The following is a 20,377-nucleotide window of genomic DNA, read 5'->3' as shown; positions in this document are numbered from 1 at the left end:
GTCCGACCCCTTCGAGCCTGCCAGAGCTTGGAGCAGCTTCGGCGAAATGCTAGATGATGAAATTCAAGCATACCTGGAGTGTTCCACGCCTTCAGATAGCCACACAGAGGTCCGATTACGGCAGCGAACTCAAATCAGTGTTACACAGCAAATGCCCAATGGATGAGGAAGAAGAGAGGACAAGAGGGAGGAGTCCGGAGAAAAAAGGAACCGTGCCAAAAACTGATGCTTCGGTGGTTTTTAACTCCATGTTTTTTGAAAAAAATACCTCCTCCACACGGTTATTGTCCAACCGTTCACTCCTTTTTTCGTAAATTAAATAAAAAATCAAAAATTATAATTGGAGACCCACAAGTTTTGTTAGTCACACTAGAATCTCAAAGTTAATGGGTTTGGGTCCAATCCACCAAGGGTGGACTGGCCCATTTTCCAACATCTCCCACTCACACTTGGTGGATTAGATGTCATGGGTCTAGTTTCTTTTTCTCACCTCAATTTTATACGTAGTACTTTGCTGTGACCGCGTGGGCATGACGTCTTCAGTAGGGTCCCTGTACTAGAAATCTTGTTTATAGGACTAGCACAAGTCAACCACTCCTACATATAGCTTGAATTTTAAAATTATGCCTCAGATGTCCTAGATTTACTTGTATACATTTTTCATAGCAAATCTAATTCCTCTCGAGTCAATGTTTGACTCAGATTGTCCTTTTCATATGTCTAGTGTCCACACTTATGACAACAAAATGTCATAAGGGACATGTCACAGACACTAGCATAGGTGTGTACATTGCAGTTAATCTTCCTTTCGCCCAAATATCACTTTGATATGAATCAGTCACTTTCCTAGCATAATACCTTAGATCGCATCTATCATGACCATAGGACACATGCTAAAGTAGCAATCACTGAAACATATCTTCATGATACTATCAAAGTTAAAGGACACCAACGGGAGGGTAATTCCTCCTTAGGGGCTGGGACTCACACAGCAATAAAGCAGGGATCTTTCACTTGCTTCTTTTTTGCGGTTCTTCCAACACATGTGGTATGAAACACATGCTATGGTGTTACTCTTTCACTATAAGAACGTATGTCATTTTGGACTTATCATTAACATCGGACAGACTTAAGTTCAGACACACTTAGTATTTGAACCCAAATTCTTCAACTCGGCTTATATCTACGGCATCAACGTTGAAAAGTTTGTTATCTGGCTATAGGTATTATGGAAGTGGGATTCCAAATTTTGATCTGACTTTATCTACGTGGATCTCATCTTGACTTGCTACACTTTAGTCAAGGCAACATAAAGTTTGTGTTTCTTCCCTACCATATCAGCATTCTTTGCTGCTTTACTGGTGAACACAAATGTCTCATATTTGCTCACTCCACCTAAGTGTCAAAGGCGGTTGCCCGTGAGAGAGAGCCAACCTTTTTAACCTGTACAACATACTAGACATTGTATACTTTCGGACAGACACATAAAGTGATGACAGAAAAATATAATTTCATTAATGAGGTTTACATATTACACTTTACGCATGCCAAGGGCTTGCACATGTTCTTTAAAAACTTTTTCACCTATTGGCTTCGTCAGAGGATCTGCTACCATACATTTAGTTGAAATGTATTTACAATAACAATCTTTTGTGCTATATAATCTCTAACAAAATTATACTTGATGTCAATGTGTTTGGTTTTGCTGTGATACTTAGGATCTTTAGTATAGACTATGGCTGCAGTATTGTCATAGTGTACTAACACTGGATTGGTACTCTTGTTTCCAAATCCAAGGTGTTCTATAAACCTTTTCAGCCATAAAGCCTCTTGCACTACTGCGGTGCATGTCATAAACTCAACTTCCATTGAATGTAAGGCAATGCATGCTTGCTTCTTACTACTCCAACATATAACGCCATTGTTTAGCAAGAAGGCATAAACTAAAGTTGACCTTCATTTTTCTCCATCTCTCCGCCTACATCAGCATTGGAGTACCCAACAAGGCACAGATTGTTTCCTTTGTAACACAGTGCATAATTAGAAGTGCCCTTTAAGTATCTCAAGATCCTCTTCACTGCTTTCCAATGCTTTTCACTGGGGTTAGATTGGAATTTGCTTACTAGTCCCACTGCATAACAGATGTCTGGTCTTGTACACATCATTGCGTACATCAGATTGCCAACAGCATTGGCATATGGAACTTTTTCCATCTTCTTTTTGTCAGACTTGGTTTTGGGACACATGTCAGGACTTAAGGCCACTCCAGTAGCAACTGGGGTACTTATGGGATTGCAGTCTTTCATGTTAAATCACTCAAAAATCTTGTTGATGTAATTCTCTTGTGAAAGAGAAAGGATTCGTTTTGAACGATTTCTTTGGATCTTAACTCTAAATATATACTCTGCTTTGCCCATATCTTTTATCTCAAAATTCGACAAAAGCCATTCTTTAATAGCCACCACCGAATCTAGACTATTTCTGGCCAATAGTATATCATTTACATATAAGGATAATATGACAAAATTACCCTCAAACTGCTTAATGTAGACGCAGTGGTCTTCCAGTATCATTTGGAAGTCATATGAGGTTATTACTTTGTGAAACCTCAAATACCACTGTCTGGATGATTGTTTCAATCCATAAATGGACCTTTTGAGTTTACAAACTTTGTTCTCCTTTCCTTTTTCAATGAAACCTAATGGTTATTTCATATAGATTTTCTCATCCAGATCACCATTCAGGAATGTGGTTTTAACATCTATATGATGTAATTCCAGGTCTAAACTATTTACTATTACTAGAATAAGTCTAATAGAGTTGAAACGCACAATAAATGAGAATGTATCTTCATAATCTATGCCTTCCTGTTGTGTGTATCCCTTTGTCACTAATTGAGCCTTATATTTGTCAATTGATCCATCCACTTTTCTTTTAATCTTAAGAACGCACTTGTTCCCAATGGCTTTACTCCCTTTTGGAAGATCAACTAACACCCAAACTTGGTTCTTTTTCATTGAGTCCATTTCTTCTTCCATCGCTTTCATCCATTCCTCCTTGGTAGGACTTGACAAGGCTTCTCTTATAGAATGGGGCTCATCATCCCCTCCTAGAATAACTAAGAAAGATTCTCCTTCTATTTGAAAGTGTCTTTTAGGAATACTTTCCCTATTACTCCTTCTGATGGGAGCCGTTTGTTTATCTTTCTTTCTTGATTCAGGTCACGGTGTGACCTTTCTTGGCTCCCACTCAGATTGACACACCTAGACAATTCTGGTTTTGTCAATTTGTTATGCACTGTCTTGTTCCTGTGTCTCAAAAGAGAAACAGTGTGGTCAACATCTCTTCTATGAGGAAATTCAGTCTCAATGAATATTGCATCTCTTGATTCTATTTCAGTCATCGTTCCATCTTTGTTTTCACCTGTGAAAACGTATCCCTTTGATTATTCAGAGTACCTTATGAAGACACATTTCTTTCCTCTAGGACCCAATTTCTCATACTTGTGGGAACTGTCATGGATATACGCTGCGACCCCCAGGGCCTTAGGATGCTCAATTTGGTTTGCATTTTGTCCATAACTCGTAGGGTGTGGAAGTGATTGATTTTGAGGGCACACGGTTAAGTATGAAGGTTTCCGTTAATAAAGCATCACCCCAATATGAAATTGGCAGGTTTGCTTGAGCCATCATAGACCTAACCATGTCTAGAAGAGTCCTGTTTTCTTCTTCTTTCGGCAACTCCATTTGTTGTGGAGTGCTAAGGATAGTCAGTTGTCCAATTATCCCTTTCTCTTCACAGAGCTGTTTGAATTGTTCAAATAAAATTTATGACCTCGATCAGTGTGTAATGCTTTAATTTTATTATCCATTTGATTCTCTATCTCGTTTATGTATCGTCTAAAGCACTCAAGACCTTCAAACTTATGCGAGATCAAATAAACATGACCATATCGTGAAAAATCATCAATGAAGATAATAAAATACCAAGCTCCGCATCTCGCCCTCACACTCATTAGACCGCATATGTCGGAATGAATTAATTGCAATAGATTTTCAGCTCTTGTTCCCTTACTGAAAGGTTTTCTTGTTGCCTTACCAGCTAGACACTTTTCACATAGGGATATTTCCATATTCAGAATGGCACCTAACAACCCTTCTTTGACTAATTTAATCATTCTATTTTGATTAATATGTCCTAGTCTAGCATGTCAGGTGTTTATATCAACATTACTTGAAGAAATAGCAAAGCATTCATTACTATTAAAATCACCAACAATATCCAAAACAAAGAACTTTTTAAACAAGAAAGCTGAACCATAAAAGACTGAGTTGCTTAAGATGTCTACAATTTTACCATGAAAGTTTACATCAAATCCAAACTCTAAAAGACATAAAGCAGAAACCAAGTTTCGCCGAATGTTAGGAGCGTAAAGTACATCATGGAGTATCAAGGTCTTCCTACCACACAAAGTAAATTTGCAGGTGCCCAAACCTTTAACCTCAATCCTTGTGTTGTTCCCAACGTAAAGCCACTTGCTTTGATACGGCAACCAACGGTACTCGATAAAGGATCCTCGATCCCTGGTTACGTGGTCTGTGAAGCTTGAGTCTATAATCCAAGAAAAAGAAATAAGTTATGTTAGAAAAACAGTACTAGAAACATATGAAACATGTGAATTTACATAATTCACTAATACCTTTTCGCTCTTAGCCTATTTTGAACAATGACGTGCGAAATGGCCCATTCTCTGGCAGGCGAAGCATTTGACCTTCTTCAGGTCTAGCTTCTTCTTCCCGTCTTTCTTTCCCTTCTTCTTGAATTGCTTCTTTCCCTTCTTGGGTTAAGGACCACCCTTCTTCCCTTTCTTTTAGAACTTCTTGCCCTTCTTGGAATCGGGCCTTGATTGAAAAGTGCCAGCATCCTCAGTGTAATAAGCTTGTCCATAGGTCTTGTAAGCCTCTAAACGTTCATCCTCCAGGTCCAAGTGCTTAGTTACATCATTAAAAGTAACGATGTTTTCATTATGGGTTAGATTAACCTTCATATGCTCCCAGCTAGCAGGGAGCAATCTAATAACAGCCTGTACCTGATGTTCATAAGAAAGAACATGTCCAGCTTTCTTAAGTTCTCTGATCATGTTGGCCATCTCTCTCAGATGTTTCTTTGTAGGATTGTTTGGCTTAAGTTTGTAAGTATTAAACTTAATCGTTAACCTCCTAAGTTTGGTCGTCGAAGTACCACCAAACTTATCTTTCAATGCTATCCACATGACTTATGTAGTTTTGTGCCTCTCAAATTTGCACATTATGTCATCAGCCATTGCACTCAGAAGTGTGATTCTTGCTATGCTGTTGTTCTTCTTCCAAACTTGGTAAGTTTTCCCCTTTATTAAGCTTAGCAATTATGTTCTTGGTTGCCATTTTCAGTCCTGTGATAAATTTATCCAACATTATTCTACATTCTCTCAAAAAGAGAGACGTACCATAGAACATTTCAGTTATATAGTACAACAAAGTATACAATGTCATGTACTTATATCATCCTTGATCAGAAAGTAATGACACTGCAAGATCCATGATCAAGAGCATACATTTGTACATCCCATCACACAGATACAGGCAATAATCACTATGTCCTATCAAGAATTCTATATAAGCACTTCCAAAAAGACTCTTAGAAGTCTTATCTTCTAAAAGCTCCCACTTATAAAAAGCATACATATATTATTCACAAAATAATCATTTAACAATAATTTAAGTACTTTCATTAAATGAAATACGACACTTAGTCTGTTTACAATACATGAAACCAAAAACTTAACATAACAAATATTAATAAGGCAAATACAAATATTACATCAATTGATATGAATATGAAGGTAATCAAGCATTGCTTTTCTCAGTTTTCTAAGTTTGCGCGTTTTGGTCACATCTCTTTTAACTATACTCATAGCTAAAGCAAGGGTACATGGTTGATTCACCTCTTCTCCTTCCTCAACTTTGATTATATTTGGAAGATCTAGTGAATCGTTAAGAACCAAGTGAGGTTCGGCACGGAGGGGTTCAATAGGGAATAAAGTTTCCGACTCAGGTCCGAAAACCATTAACTCCTCTGGGTCTTCTCGAGGAACCTCTTCAGGGTCCTCCTTAGGATCCTCGTCCTTAGGTTCATATTCTGGAACTCCATCATCCATATATGAGTATTCCACTGAACCATGTTCGATATTTTCAGTGCTACCAGAAGCCTCTTGCTTCATCAGTGGCGTGGTAGCCACCTGATGGTGGCCTTTAACAGGGTTCGATCCCTGCTCGCTAAATGGGATCAGACCAAACAAATTGAGTTTCAATGAATCTGATCCCTAATCAAGATTTAATACAAAATGTAGGAAAATGGGCCAGTCTACCCCTGATGGATTGGACCCAAACCCATTAACTTTGGGGTTCTGGTGTGAATAACAGAACTTGTGGGTCTCCAATTGTAATTTTTGCTTTTTTTTTTAATTTTAAAAAAAGGAGGGAATGATTAGACAATAGCCGTGTGGAGGAGGTAGTTTTTTCTTTTTCAAAAAACATGAAGTTAAAAACCACCGAAGCATCAGTTTTTGGCACGGTTCCTTTTTTCTCCAGACTCCTCCCTCTTGTCCTCTCTTCCTCATCCACCGATACATTTGCTCTGATACCACTAATGAAATTCGGGCATACCTAGAGTGTTCCATGCCTTCAGATAACCACGCAGAGGTCCGGTTATGGCAGCGACTTCCTCATCCACTAGTACATTTGCTCTGATACCACTGATGAAATTCGAGCATACCTGGAGTGTTCCATGCCTTTAGATAACCACGCAGAGGTCCGGTTACGACAGCAAACTCAGATCAGTGTTACACAGTAAATACACCAGTGGATGAGGAAGAAGAGAGGACAGGAGGGAGGAGTCTAAAGAAAAAGGAACTGTGCCAAAACTGATGCTTCGGTGGTTTTTAACTCTATGTTTTTTGAAAAAGAAAAAACTACCTCCTCCACACGATTATTGTCCAACCGTTCCCTCCTTTTTTTGTAAATTAAATAAAAAAGCAAAAATTACAATTGGAGACCCACAAGTTCTGTTATTCACACTAGAACCCAAAAGTTAATAGGTTTGGGTCCAATCCACCAACGATGGACTGACCCATTTTCCTACACTACAAGACTGGAGGACTGTGTCGTGTTTACAGTGCTCGATAGAACCACATACCCTGCACACACTGAAGTATATGAGGACCTTAGAATCTCCGGAGCATTCTTTTTAAGACGGAACAGATTCAAGCGGCCTTCAGAGGGTTCAGGGTGCTGGAGGAAATCTCGTTCTGTCCAGACGCCCTACCTCAACCCCTGGTTATCTCAACCCTGAATCTCAACGACAAAATATCTTCCCTCTATGTCGCATTAATACTACCAGCGTTGCAACTGAAGAAGGAAGATGGCGGCAATGCTGCCTCAACATTATTCTGTGACATATCTTTCTTGAAGGCGATGTCACGGATGGTACACTATAGTCCATACATAGCGGTAGACAAGCTACGCAGAGCTTCAGACGATACCATTCTAAAACTGAAAGAGGTAGTAGTGGCCTTAACTACGGTTTGATTAATTAATTTATTTATAATCTAATTGTTTTATTTATAATCTGATTGTTCTATGTTCAAAGGACGCCCACGAGATTTGGAAATTTTTGAAGTCCGTTAATGATGATTGGTATGATGACTGGAATATTCGATACGCGAGGATAGCTGGAGCCATCGACGATAGTGCTGTAGTTGGTGTCATGAACATCTGCCTACATATGAAGCAGCTGTTATTGGATATGGCTTATATTTCCGTGATAAGCAAGCTCAATCGGGATGGCTGAATTGTTGTCGCAGAAGAAATCAAGACCTGTTTTTACTTTTTGCTGAGATGTGATGGAACTTGTTAATACTACTCTGCTCTAAAACTTTCTGTTAATGCTACTCTGTTCTGGAACTTGTTAATGCTACTCTACTTTGTTAATGCTAAATACAACTCTGTTTGGGTTAAAGAGATGAGCCACCTAGTTCTGATGGATCTTTTATTGATTTTTATGTTGTATATAGATTAATTAAGTGTGAAAACTCATTGGGAAGGGCAGCTTTGTGCCTTGTTTGCTCCTTGGGAATTTTCCCTTCCTGCCCAAACAAAGCATAAATCTCTGAATTGAAACTCATCCGGAACTACCATAGGCTACATATTGGACTTTTGATGCTTATAGTTAACAGTCATTGCCCATATGCACATGTAACCATCCGTGTTGATGTCTTAGAGGGCCAAGCTAAGTTTGAATTGAAGCCCAACAGGCCATTTTTATAACAGCCCAACAGGCATTTGATAACTGGATTTAGGTCCAACTCAATCTATTATGGCTTACCATCAAAACCCATAGGCTAAGTTTGGGTTTGCCAATATGTGCATATAAGTAAACTTGCTTAAATTTATAAAATGAATTTTTGAGTGAAGTGGACAATAGATATCGAAGGGATACATATCTGATAATTAAAATATGGGTTCCATCTAGCAAGAACAAAGATTTCAACCTTGCCACTTGTGTTCTTAGATCTATTAAGGAGGCCAGGAGTGGGCACATATAATTTTATTTTTATCATTGAAGTAAAGAGAAGGGAAACTAGACTCGTTGGCATCTGAATTTATCTATTTTCTCACAAGATATCTCTGGAAATTATTCCAAGGGAGTGGTCATGTTAAAGAATTATTAGTGGAAACATTAACGATTCATGAGTCCATGTTATGTGTAGAATATAAATCTTGTAAATCAAACGGATGACTAGAATATAAATCTAGCAGAAATTGACACGCGCATACCGTGTCCCGGAGAAAATCTTCAGTCTATATATGTGTGGAACTTGAAAGTTCAAGCCATGTTTCATACAAAATTTTGACACATGCTATATGTACATATTCACTAATATTCTGGATATTTCAGATGCGATTTTTCATTTTTCTAGTGCACGAAGGTGAGGGAAAGATGAGTCAGGGATAGCTACATATGTGAACAAATATTAGATTCCACTAGAATGCGTATTGAAAATAGTTGCACATTTTCCTATTATGCATATGTAATCAAAGGCCTCGAATTATGTTTAGCCTGTGTTTCGTGCAGAGTATGATACATGCTACTGCTTGAGTCTGAAGTAATGATCTACTGATTTTCAGTATTGCCAAATATCTGAAATATTGAAGCAACATAATTCTGGGCTTTAACAAATAATGATAAACCTCTCTAGAAATATTTGATATATTCGTTAGACTTTGCTGGATTGCAATAGTTCTTGAACCATATTTTTACTGCATAATTTAAAAGAATAGGGATTGCCATGTGCTGTTAGAAATTAGAAACACCCATCTTGAACACTTGTGGTCCTCTCAGACGCAAACAAAAAAAAAGAAAGAGAAAGGGATAAATTTACTCAATATAATGTTAAAAAAGCGCATCGAGCATTATAATGAAACGTTAGGTGAAAAGCTTTGGAAAACAGAGCAAAACCGTTAATTGCTTCAACGTCCGTTTAGTGAGAATAGTTCGACCAGAAAATGCATACATGGCACAATAGAAAACGACTCCACTTTTCGGCCATGGTGGAATTGGAAAGCCTCCGAGAGATTAGCCCTAGTGAAGCTTTTTGGCCATGGCGGAGAGGGACAAGCAGATTGCAATGGTGGTTGAGGAGGTGAATGGCGGCGGCGAGGAGGAGAGGCTCTTGGACAGTACTGCAGTTCTGGATTTCGACATGCTTTGTTGCCCGGTAGCTTTGCATAGTCATTGGTGGTGTTGGTGATGAAGAAGAGGTTACGGAATTTGGTGGGGTCTTCACGGATGAGGGAAGGTGAACTATTGCTTTGAAGGCCGTCGAAACGCCCTTGAATCCAGATGGTAGCTTTCCTGTTTGTGGGGTTGGGTTGGTTGGCTCTGGCTTTTTGACATTCTGGGTAGAGAGAAGGGTTTTGAGGAAGGGATAATTAATTTATAATTTTATTTGATTTTTAATTGGGTCATTATAAGTTTTTTTTTATCAGGTTCTTTTACTTTCGTGTGTTTTTAATTAGGTCTTTTTATTTTTTTTTCTTTTTATCAGGTATTTATAGTTTCATTTATTTTTTAATTAGGTCCTTTGTAGTTTTTAAAAAATTATTTATTAACTTTATTTTAAAAATTAATTTCATTTTTAAATTAATAATTACATAATTATACAAAATAATTAATATAATCATTTAGTAATTAATAAATAATCAGAATAATAATTGTACTTAAATATAAATTATTTATAATTATAGTTTAATTTTAGAAAAATTTATTATTGTAATTTGAATCTTATAATTATAAAAATTAGAATTGAAAATAAATAATATATTTGTTTGACTAAAATTTAAAAGAATATTAACATAAGATTGTTACAATAATTTATTATTTTTAAAATTTTATTATTTATAAAATAAAGATAAAAACTACAAGGACCTAATTAAAAACAAAGTAAAACAATAAGGACCTGATAAAAAGAAAAAATATTATAAGGACCTGATTAAAAATATGTGAAAGTATAAGGACCTGATAAAAAGAAAAAAAATTATAGAGACCTGATTAAAAACCAGTTAAAATTATAAGGACTTGCATATTAATTATTCCTTTGAGGAACATTGATTGTTTTGAGGGATCAGGATTTTTCTGTTTGCGTTTTGGTCCTTTGAAGGTTTAAGTTCAGTTTGTCTTTTTTCGTTAGAGATATTGGCAATGCTCTGTAAATTTGGCTGTGACAGTGTTAAGTATTGTGATCTGGAATGGGGTGGTTGCTCCATATGATCAGCCAAAGCCCAAAAGAACAGTGGCCGCAGCTGCACCTCTAGGGAGTTCAATGGGTTAGACCCCAAACACATCAAAGGGGAGAAATTCTATTAGCATTGAAATTCTGTTATCTTCCCATTTTTTCCTGGATACGGAACTCTTGACAAATGAAATTAAATCATTTTGACTTGTCACCTTGACCCTCATAATTATATGGATGTCTTTGTGGTGAATAAAAAACCAAAACGCTAGAATAAAATAAAGAGATAAAGGGGAAGAAAAAGGAAAAGGGCTAGAGGGTGAGGGATAATTTGAAAGCTTGCTGTTGTAGATGATTATGACATGTAGTGCCTGTAACTTGTGAATAACAGCTCGTACGTTTTTGCAGTCGTCCTTGCTATCAATCTGGGAAGAACAATGAATGGTTAAGCTTTAATATAACCCCTCAATTCGAATATCGAAAATGATATTTGAAACACACACACTTATATATATGTGTGTGAACGCGCGCGAGGTACCAAATGAAAAAATCTTTGTCAAATTCCTTATATTCATTAAATTAAGTTTTCTAATCGTTCTGATGAGAATGAGAGATTCTCAGAGCATACGAACCTGTTACATGTGATTAAAAAACATGAAATAATGAATGTAAAGAATTTTACCCAAGTTTTTCATTTGGTATCTCATGTTTACACGTTTCAAATGTTATTTTTGATATTCGAATTGAGCGGTTCCCAATGAGTCCTCCCAATATTTGGTTTCATAAATATATTTAATCAAGAGATAAAGTGTTTAAATATTGTGAAAGTATTCACAAAAAAGCACCCAACACCTGAAAATTTTTTCTTAGACCCTTATATGTCCTGAAAGTTTATTTTTTAAGCAAAAATACCCTGACTATTAACAGTCAAATATAATGACTAATAATAATGTAGGACAAAAATGCTACAAAATAAAATTTTTAAAACATTTAGAACAAAAAATTAAAAAAAAATTCAGATGCTGAATACTTCTTTATGATACATTTAAAGTACTTTAGCAACCTCATTACCGATTATAATTCCATCCATTGAATTTTGTCAATGGAGCCTTAGGGTGTGTTTGGTATGAGGGATTTGGAAGGGAGGGGAGGGGAGGGGAGGGATTTTAATCATTTTTCCTTGTTTGGCAACACACAATTTTAGGAGGGGAGGGAAAATTTTTTAAAATTTCCCCTCCCCTCCCCTCCTCAACCTCCCCTCCAAAATTGGGAGGATTTGGAGGGAAAAGGTAATATTTTGTCATATTATGACCATTATGCTCATATTTTGTCATGTTGTGACTATTATGTTTATATTTTGTCATGTTGTGACTATTATGCCCACGCCTTAAATAAAATAAGAGCAAAATTGTCCATATTAAAATATTTTTCCCTCCCCTCCCCTCTTTTTTTTATAAATCCAAACAAGGTGATATTAAAATCCTTCCACTCCCCTCCCCTCCCCTTCCCTCCATTAAAATCCCTCCCCTCCCCTTCCTCTCATTGAGCCAAACATACCCTTAGGGTTGGTTTGGTTGGAGGGGAGGGGAGGGAAAATGAGCCCCTCCCCTCATTTGGTTAAAAATTTTAGAGGGGAGGGGAGCTAAAATGTCCCTTCCCCTCCCTCCTTCCATTTTGGCTCCCCTCCAAATTGGAGGTTTTTGGAGGGGAGCCAAAATTTTGGACCATTATGTCCTTATAGTTTTTTTAATATTTCACTTCTACCTATAAAATATATTATTATAATATTTATTTTAAATAAAAAATATATTATCCTAAGTAAAAAATAAAAAATATATACATTATTATAATTAAAAATAAATTATAAAAAATTATTTAAAAATAAAAAATTATTTAAATAAAAAATTATAATATTATAAAATTAATTTTTTATAAATATATTATTTATTAAATATATTTTAAAGCTGGAAAAAAAATAGCCTAAAGAGAATAAAATTTCATTTTTCTTAGAGCATATAAAATTTGTTAATTTGATTATTTTAAATATATTATTATATTAATTAGAATAAAAAATTACTGTTCTAATTTTTTAATGCACATATTAATATGATAAGACTGAATTTTTATTAAATTATATGATTTAAATTAAGATGTAAATTAATTTATATAATATATCAATAAAAAACATAAACTAATATATAAGGGTAAAATGGTAAATTGATTATTACTATCTCTCCCCTCTCCTCCTTGAACCAAACAAGGGATCATTAAATATCCTTCCCTTCCCTCCCTTCTTTTTAATCAAACCAAACAAAGTGAGGATGAAACCTCCCCTTCCCTATCCTTCCCTCAAACCAAACAGGCCCTTAATGAAGGAGAATGTACAAATTTTTTAATAAATAAATGTCTTTATTCCAATATCATCATTCATCAAATCACGATTCAAATCTCCAAAATTCAAAATGAAATCATAATTAAATCAAATCATAATTTTAAAAATTATTTTATATTATACAAAATAAACTAAAAATACTTTTTAAAAATAATTTTTGTTTCACCCAAATACCTTCATCGGACCCGAAAAACATCAGTCACGGCAAACAAACGTAAACCCGCCATTCACGTGTGCGTCACGTCATCAAGGGCGCGCTTATATAAGCAGAAGCCAGACACCGAGGACCCTAAAACCCTAACTCAGTCGTGCTAAAACTCTTGCGCCTTTCGTCTGCCCTGCAAAAACCTCCTGCCACTGAGAAATGGCTATGTACTCCATGCTTCGCCGCGCATCCTCATCAGTATTGCCTCTGGCATTTCGCACCATGGCATCTCCTAGAAACTTCCACTACGCTGCCTCTGCTGTTCGTACGGCTGGAATCAGTCATCGTCTCATTGAAAGGATCCTTCTACCCTCCGTGCGCTTAGGTAATTCCTTCGCTACGAAGACGAATGCCGATGAAAGTCTTCTTGGAGTCCTTGAAACTGAGATTCAATGCGCCGAAGAGGAGGAACATGAAGTGAGTAACAGTTATTTTTATATAATCATCTTCAAGCCTTTTTTACTCTCAGCTATTTGCAAGTGAATTTATCTTTTGTTTCTGGAATACGTATGCCTGAAATAATCTTTATCGCAAGTTGACAACAGAATGTCTTGACTATATTGATCACTTTGTTGCTATACGACTTTCCTCTGCATTCCTTGTCATTTTTAAGCATTCTTCTGCAGTCGTGAGACTAAATATTTTACAGCCCCAAAAAAACAAAACAGAAAAGTAATTTCATTATTAAATTGGGCAAGTGAGAAAAATTATGTAGAAAGTGAATAAGTGATACGGAAGTCAGTTTAGAAATTTAGTTAAGTATGTTTATTGGTTGTGTAATTACGGTCTTTTCTGATGTATTTGCTGTTTTTGTAGTTCAGATGTGTTGGTCTTTGTTTAGGTTTAATTAAGGTATGTTTTCATAAAAGTTTAGTGATGCCATTGTTTTCGGTGAAGTAGTTTTAGGAGTTGCTGCATATATCTCACCTTTTTTGAGGTGCGGCTTGCAAGGGATATAATGACTCAATTGTCATCAATCTGAGAAATAATGTAATTTTATGAATATTTGAATATATTAGGCAATAGCCGCTTTAATAGCCAACCTCTACTGCTATTATATAACCTACCAGCAAGTTTTAATTATTTTAGATTACCCTAACTCTGCTTTTCTTAAACAAAGAATTAAAAACTGGGTAATTGTTTCTATAGGGAAAGAATACCTGATGCAGCCATTATGAGGATGCTATTTGATTGCTTTTCCATAGAATTTATTTGAATGTGATGTTAGTTATGATGTTAGCCTACCTATTGATTTTGTTGCCTTTTCTTTTGTGCAAATCTTTATTAAGGTGGAGGAAGTGCCAAATGATTTTCCATTTTCAATTGAAGACAATCCTGGTGAGAGAACCATTCTCCTTAAGAGACAATATGAGGATGAAACCATCATAGTGCAAGTTGACATCCCAAATGTAGCGGCGGAGAAGATGAGGATGAGGGTAATGATGAGGAGGAGAAGCGTGATGAATCTAGCATTCCTTTAGTTGTAAATATTTCCAAACCAAATGGGGTCACTCTGGAGTTTGGTGTGAGTGCATTTCCTGATGAGATTTCCATAGAGAGTTTGTCCATAAAACAGTCAGAAGAATCAGAAGACCAGCTTGCATATGAGGGACCTGAGTTCCAGTAAGCACTCCTTTATAGATGACATTATCTAAACCTTTTTTGTAATTTTCCATCTTCCTATTGCTGATGGTTTAATCATACTTTTGTCTACAGTGATCTGGATGAAAATTTGCAAAAGGCGTTCCACAAGTATCTTGAGATACGAGGGGTCAAACCCAGCACAACTAACTTTATGCATGAATATATGGTCAACAAGGACAGCAAAGAATACTCCATGTGGCTGAAGAATCTGAAGAAATTTATTGAGACATGATTTAGAATATATGGTCAGCCAGGTAGAGTGTCATCCTTCATGGCAGCAGGACAAATTACGGGCTTTCTGCAAGTCCAAGGGTGTACACCTCTCTGTAGGTCCTCTTATTTTGAATTACCCTCAATCAACTGCCTGAAAAGTGGCTGTTATTTATGTTAGATTTTTAAGAGTCGGCAAGTTGGCCTTAAAATCTGGTTTTATCCCTTGAATTGAGTTTCGAAGTGCACATGGCTAGGGATATTCTCCATTAGGTTCTCCCGGGACAACCTGCCTTCAGAGTGATGTTCTGAAGCATCCAACCCTGAACATGCTTGCGGAGAGATTAGGCAAGACTCCTGCACAGATAGCTCTTCGTTGGGGACTGCAAATGGGTCACAGCGTGCTTCCTAAGAGTACAAATGAAGCAAGGATAAAGAGAACTTTGATGTTTTTGACTGGTCGATACCTGAGGACTTGTTTGCGAAATTTTCTGAGATTACACAGGTTAATTTTTGATGTTTATCTTCACTCTTTTTGCTATTTCAAGACGTGAACTGATAATAAATAATGTGAATGCGATAACAACTATGGTATATAAAGTCGTGATTATCCTGACAATGGATCATATTTTGCAGTCAAGATTAATCAGGGGTACTGCATTTGTCCACGAAACTTATGGAGTTTACAGATCCATTGAGGAATTCTGGGATGGTGAAATTTGAGCATTAGGCTGAATGACCAATTGGACAAGCCGAAGGAATAAGAGTGAAGTGTCTTTTGGCCTTTTGAGTGAGTAGGAGTAGGGGCTCTGGGAAAGTGGAGATTTGTAGACTCTGTTCACTTTCTCAGCAAAACCGGTCCTTAAATACGTTTGATCATTGGCTGCAATTTCTGTTCATGGATTATTGGATGACTAATGTAGTTAATCTTTCAACAACTGCATGATTTATTGAAAGATTACATTGTGACCCCTGACAATGTGTCTGGAGTCTAATGTAAACTGTATGACCCCTGAATAAATATTATATATATAATGAATATATATTATTTAGTTATATAAAACCTAAAATAATCATATTGCAATTATTTAATTGTTAACAAGATAACATATATAGAAGTTGTTAAAACAAGCTGCACCAAGTTTGAGGTCAAGCAATGTTGTCACTGTTTGTGAATAATTTCTTTTCTGCTTTATTCATTCCTGTATTTGAGTTCAGGAACCCAACGTTAGACCTAGAATGGCTTATCATTGAGACCAAATGTGGCAATAATAATCTGAATTCTTATTTACCCAAAAAAAAATTGTAACTTCCTATGTAGTTTATAATTCATTAATTATATATATCAATATATTGATACTAACATTGATCCCAAATTTATGATAAAATTTCCCCTAAAGAATGATTATGCACATTACACATAGAACATGCATACATCGAACTTTGAAGTGGCAAAAAAATTACAAAGTTAAGAAAAATAAAAAGATTGCACACCTTTCACTGACACACCAATTTGTTTTTGCTGGGCTTCCATGATCCTTGCCTTAGAGCTCATTACGGATTCGAATTCCATCCATTGAATTTTGTCGATGGAGCCAAAACCAAGGAGAAGGTACAAATTTTTTAAATAAATAAATGTCTCTATTCCAATATCATCAAATCACAATTCAAATCTCTAAAATTCAAAATGAAATCACAGGTGGACCAAACCATAATTTTAAAAATAATTTTACATTATACAAAATAAATATGTGAAAAAAAAAATTTATTTCAATTAGCATAAAAATATTTTTTTAAAAATGATTTTTGTTTGACCCAAATACCTCCACCGAAGCGGAAAAACATTAATCACGGCAAACAAACATAGACCCGCCATTCACGTGTGCGTCACGTGATCAATGGAGCATATAAGCAGAACCCAGAGACCAAGGGCGCTAAAACCCTAAATCAGTCGTGGTAAAACCCTTGCGCCTTTCTTCTACCCCGCAAAAACCCCCTCCTACTGAGAAATGGCTATGTACTCCATGCTTCGCCGCGCATCCTCATCAGCATTGCCTCTGGCATTTCGCGCCGTGGCATCTCCTAGAAGCTTCCACTATGCTGCCTCTGCTGTTCGTACAGCTGGAATCAGTCATCGTCTCGTTGAAAGGATCCTTCTACCCTCCGTGCGCTTAGCTAATTCCTTCGCTACAAAGACGAGTGCCGATGAAAGTCTTCTTCGAGTCCTTGAAACTGAGATTCAATGCGCCGAGGAGGAGGAACATGAAGTGAGTAACAGATGCATTTCTTATATTTTTATATAATCATCTTCAAGCCTTTTTTACTCTCAGTTATCAATCGGTATACTGATCCACATACTCTACAGCAATCATGCTCATAATTCAACTTCTATTTTCGGAGGAAAATTTTCAGGAAGCTATTTGCAAGTGAATTTTTCTTTTGTTTCTGGAATACGTATGCCTGAAATAATCTTTATCACAAGTTGACAACAGAATGACTTAACTTTATTGATCACTTTGTTGCTATACGACTTTCCTCTGCATTCCTTGTCATTTTTAAGCATTCTTCTGCAGTCGTGAGACTAAATATTTTGCAGCCCCAAAAAAACAGAAGAGAAAAGGAATTTCATTATTAAATTGGGCAAGTGAGAAAAGTTATGTAGAAAGTGAATAAGTGATACGGAAGTCGGTTTAGAAATTTAGATAAGTATGTTTATTTGTTGTGTAATTATGGTCTTTTCTGATATATTTGCTGTTTTTGTAGTTCAGATGTGTTGGTCTTTGTTTAGGTTTAATTAAGGTATGTTTTCATAAAAGTTTAGTGATGCCATTGTCTTCAGTGAAGTACTTTTAGGAGTTGCTGATTATATCTCACCTTTTTTGAGATGCGGCTTGCAGGGATATAATGACTCAATTGTCACTATGTTTTGCATTGAAGTATTGGATCAATCTGAGAAATCATGTAATTTTATGAATACTTGAATATATTAGGCAATAGCCGCTTTAATAGCCAGCCTCTAATGCTATTATATAACCTACCAGCAAGTTTTAATTATTTACGATCACACTAACTCTGCTTTTCTTAAACAGAGAAGAAAAAACAGGGTAATTGTTTCTATATGGAAAGAATACCTGATGCAGCCATTATGAGGATGCTATTTGATGGCTTTTCCATAGAATTTATTTGAATGTGATATTAATTATGATGTTAGCCTACCTATTGATTTTGTTGCCTTTTCTTTTGTGCAAATCTTTATTAAGGTGGAGGAAGTGCCAAACGATTTTCCATTTTCAATTGAAGACAATCTTGGTGAGAGAACCATTCTCCTTAAGAGACAATATGAGGATGAAACCATCATAGTGCAAGTTGACATCCCAAATGTAGCGGCTGAAGAAGATGAGGATGAGGGTAATGATGAGGAGGAGAAGCGTGATGAATCTAGCATTCCTTTAGTTGTAAATATTTCCAAACCAAATGGGGTCACTCTGGAGTTTGGCGTGAGTGCATTTCCTGATGAGATTTCCATAGAGAGTTTGTCCATAAAACAGTCAGAAGAATCAGAAGACCAGCTTGCATATGAGGGACCTGAGTTCCAGTAAGTACTCCTTTATAGATGACATTGTCTAAACCTTTTTTGTAATTTTCCATCTTCCTATTGCTGATGGTTTAATCATACTTTTGTCTACAGTGATTTGGATGAAAATTTGCAAAAGGCGTTCCACAAGTATCTTGAGATACGAGGGATCAAACCCAGCACAACTAACTTTATGCATGAATATATGGTCAACAAGGACAGCAAAGAATACTCCATGTGGCTGAAGAATCTGAAGAAATTTATTGAGACATGATTTAGAACTATTTTTTATTACGAGTGGTGAACCCCTCGTCGTGTTCAGGATTCATTCATAACCGTTGTTCTCATGTTATGATAAGTGCTGGAGTAGATTATTGATTTTGATCAACTGTTTAGGGAGACAGTTGCTTTGGATGGTTCAAAGTTATCTTAGCCTCTTGTATGTTTTTGAATTCCTAATTTCCTTCCATAAGATGGTCAGAAGAGTATAGTTTACCATGCCCAAATCTGATAAATAACATTCAGCTGTTTAGGATTTTGAAGACCAAAGTACACGATTGACGATTCAGGTACCCACATGTTCAAATTGTTGCATAACAGGTTTGAATCCATTTGACTCCGGATTCACTAATATTGCATGGGCCGACCAGGTAAATGCGTGGCGGATTCTTTTTAAAGAGAAATATAATCGAATTTATTAAGCGAGCTAGATCGGGTCCCTGAAAAATAAATGGGCATAGCTCACTCATAAAAATATATAAGAAATGAAATATGATCAATACTTGTAAATTGAAATATGATTAATATTGACATGTTAAATCTAAATTAAAAATTTTGAAGTCGCTGCAAAACTTTTTAATCCTGAAAAGTGAATGGTATTTCGCCGTTTCATTAGAATTCTTGTGGTCGCCCTTGAAGATCAATGAAGTATTTCGGGGGAAAAAAACAAAAATCTACTCTCTCTCTCTCTCTCTCTCTATATATATATATATAATATTACTTGTAAGAATGAAGCGAGTGTGAGTGGTTAAGACTTGAGAAGAAGCGGGGTCGAGCTACCCTCCTCCGTTCGTTCATTCATTCTGGTGGAAACAGTTGTGTTGCTGTTTTGCAAACTATTCCAATTCTCTACCAACCAGATCATGGCTTTTGTGTTGAGAGAGAGAGACGGAGAGAGCCTGGGAATTCACAAATTTGTTTCATCCGAACTCAAATTTTTCATCAAGTGTTTAATGAAGTGTTAATGAAGGATACATACATTAATTAACAGGGGAAGGACCGAAGGAGAGAGATCAAGGGTTCGCTCAATTTCCAGCTTCTTCGTGGCTTAATTTGACTTAAAGCAATGAAGAAAAGAATAACCAAAAGGCAGACATTAACCAAGTCTTAAGCAATCAGGAAGAAATTCCAATTTAGAATCAAATTTATGTCTATATGTTTCTACAAATCGACTACTTAACAACCAAGATTTTGATGAATGCTATCTAAATCTTCTGCTGTATAACTAATCATCCTGATAAATGA

General features: G+C 36.2%; 1 protein-coding gene, 1 long non-coding RNA gene and 1 pseudogene across 2 annotated transcripts; 2 read left to right on the top strand and 1 right to left on the bottom strand.

Annotated features, from left to right (window-relative positions):
* Positions 1 to 2,057: 2,057 nt before the first annotated feature.
* Positions 2,058 to 15,264, bottom strand: LOC114730128 (uncharacterized). Its single transcript, XR_003738812.1, has 3 exons — positions 15,192 to 15,264; positions 2,598 to 2,607; positions 2,058 to 2,070 (listed from the first exon to the last, which is right to left on the bottom strand). It is a non-coding gene; the product is annotated as an uncharacterized LOC114730128 (long non-coding RNA).
* On the top strand, positions 13,533 to 19,359 carry LOC114730126 (uncharacterized protein At2g39795, mitochondrial-like; annotated as a pseudogene).
* Positions 17,243 to 19,359, top strand: LOC114730125 (uncharacterized protein At2g39795, mitochondrial). The gene is made up of 3 exons (XM_028917149.1): positions 17,243 to 17,546; positions 18,540 to 18,874; positions 18,968 to 19,359. The coding sequence occupies exons 1-3, from the start codon at positions 17,289 to 17,291 to the stop codon at positions 19,125 to 19,127; spliced, it is 753 nt and encodes a 250-aa protein (XP_028772982.1). The 5' UTR covers positions 17,243 to 17,288; the 3' UTR covers positions 19,128 to 19,359.
* Positions 19,360 to 20,377: the final 1,018 nt, after the last annotated feature.

Source organism: Neltuma alba, unplaced genomic scaffold (assembly GCF_004799145.2).
Source record: "Neltuma alba isolate B1F8T4 unplaced genomic scaffold, ASM479914v2 tig00012712_pilon, whole genome shotgun sequence".
In the NCBI taxonomy this organism is placed as follows: domain Eukaryota; kingdom Viridiplantae; phylum Streptophyta; class Magnoliopsida; order Fabales; family Fabaceae; genus Neltuma; species Neltuma alba.
This window is presented reverse-complemented; position numbering and strand designations above follow the sequence as displayed.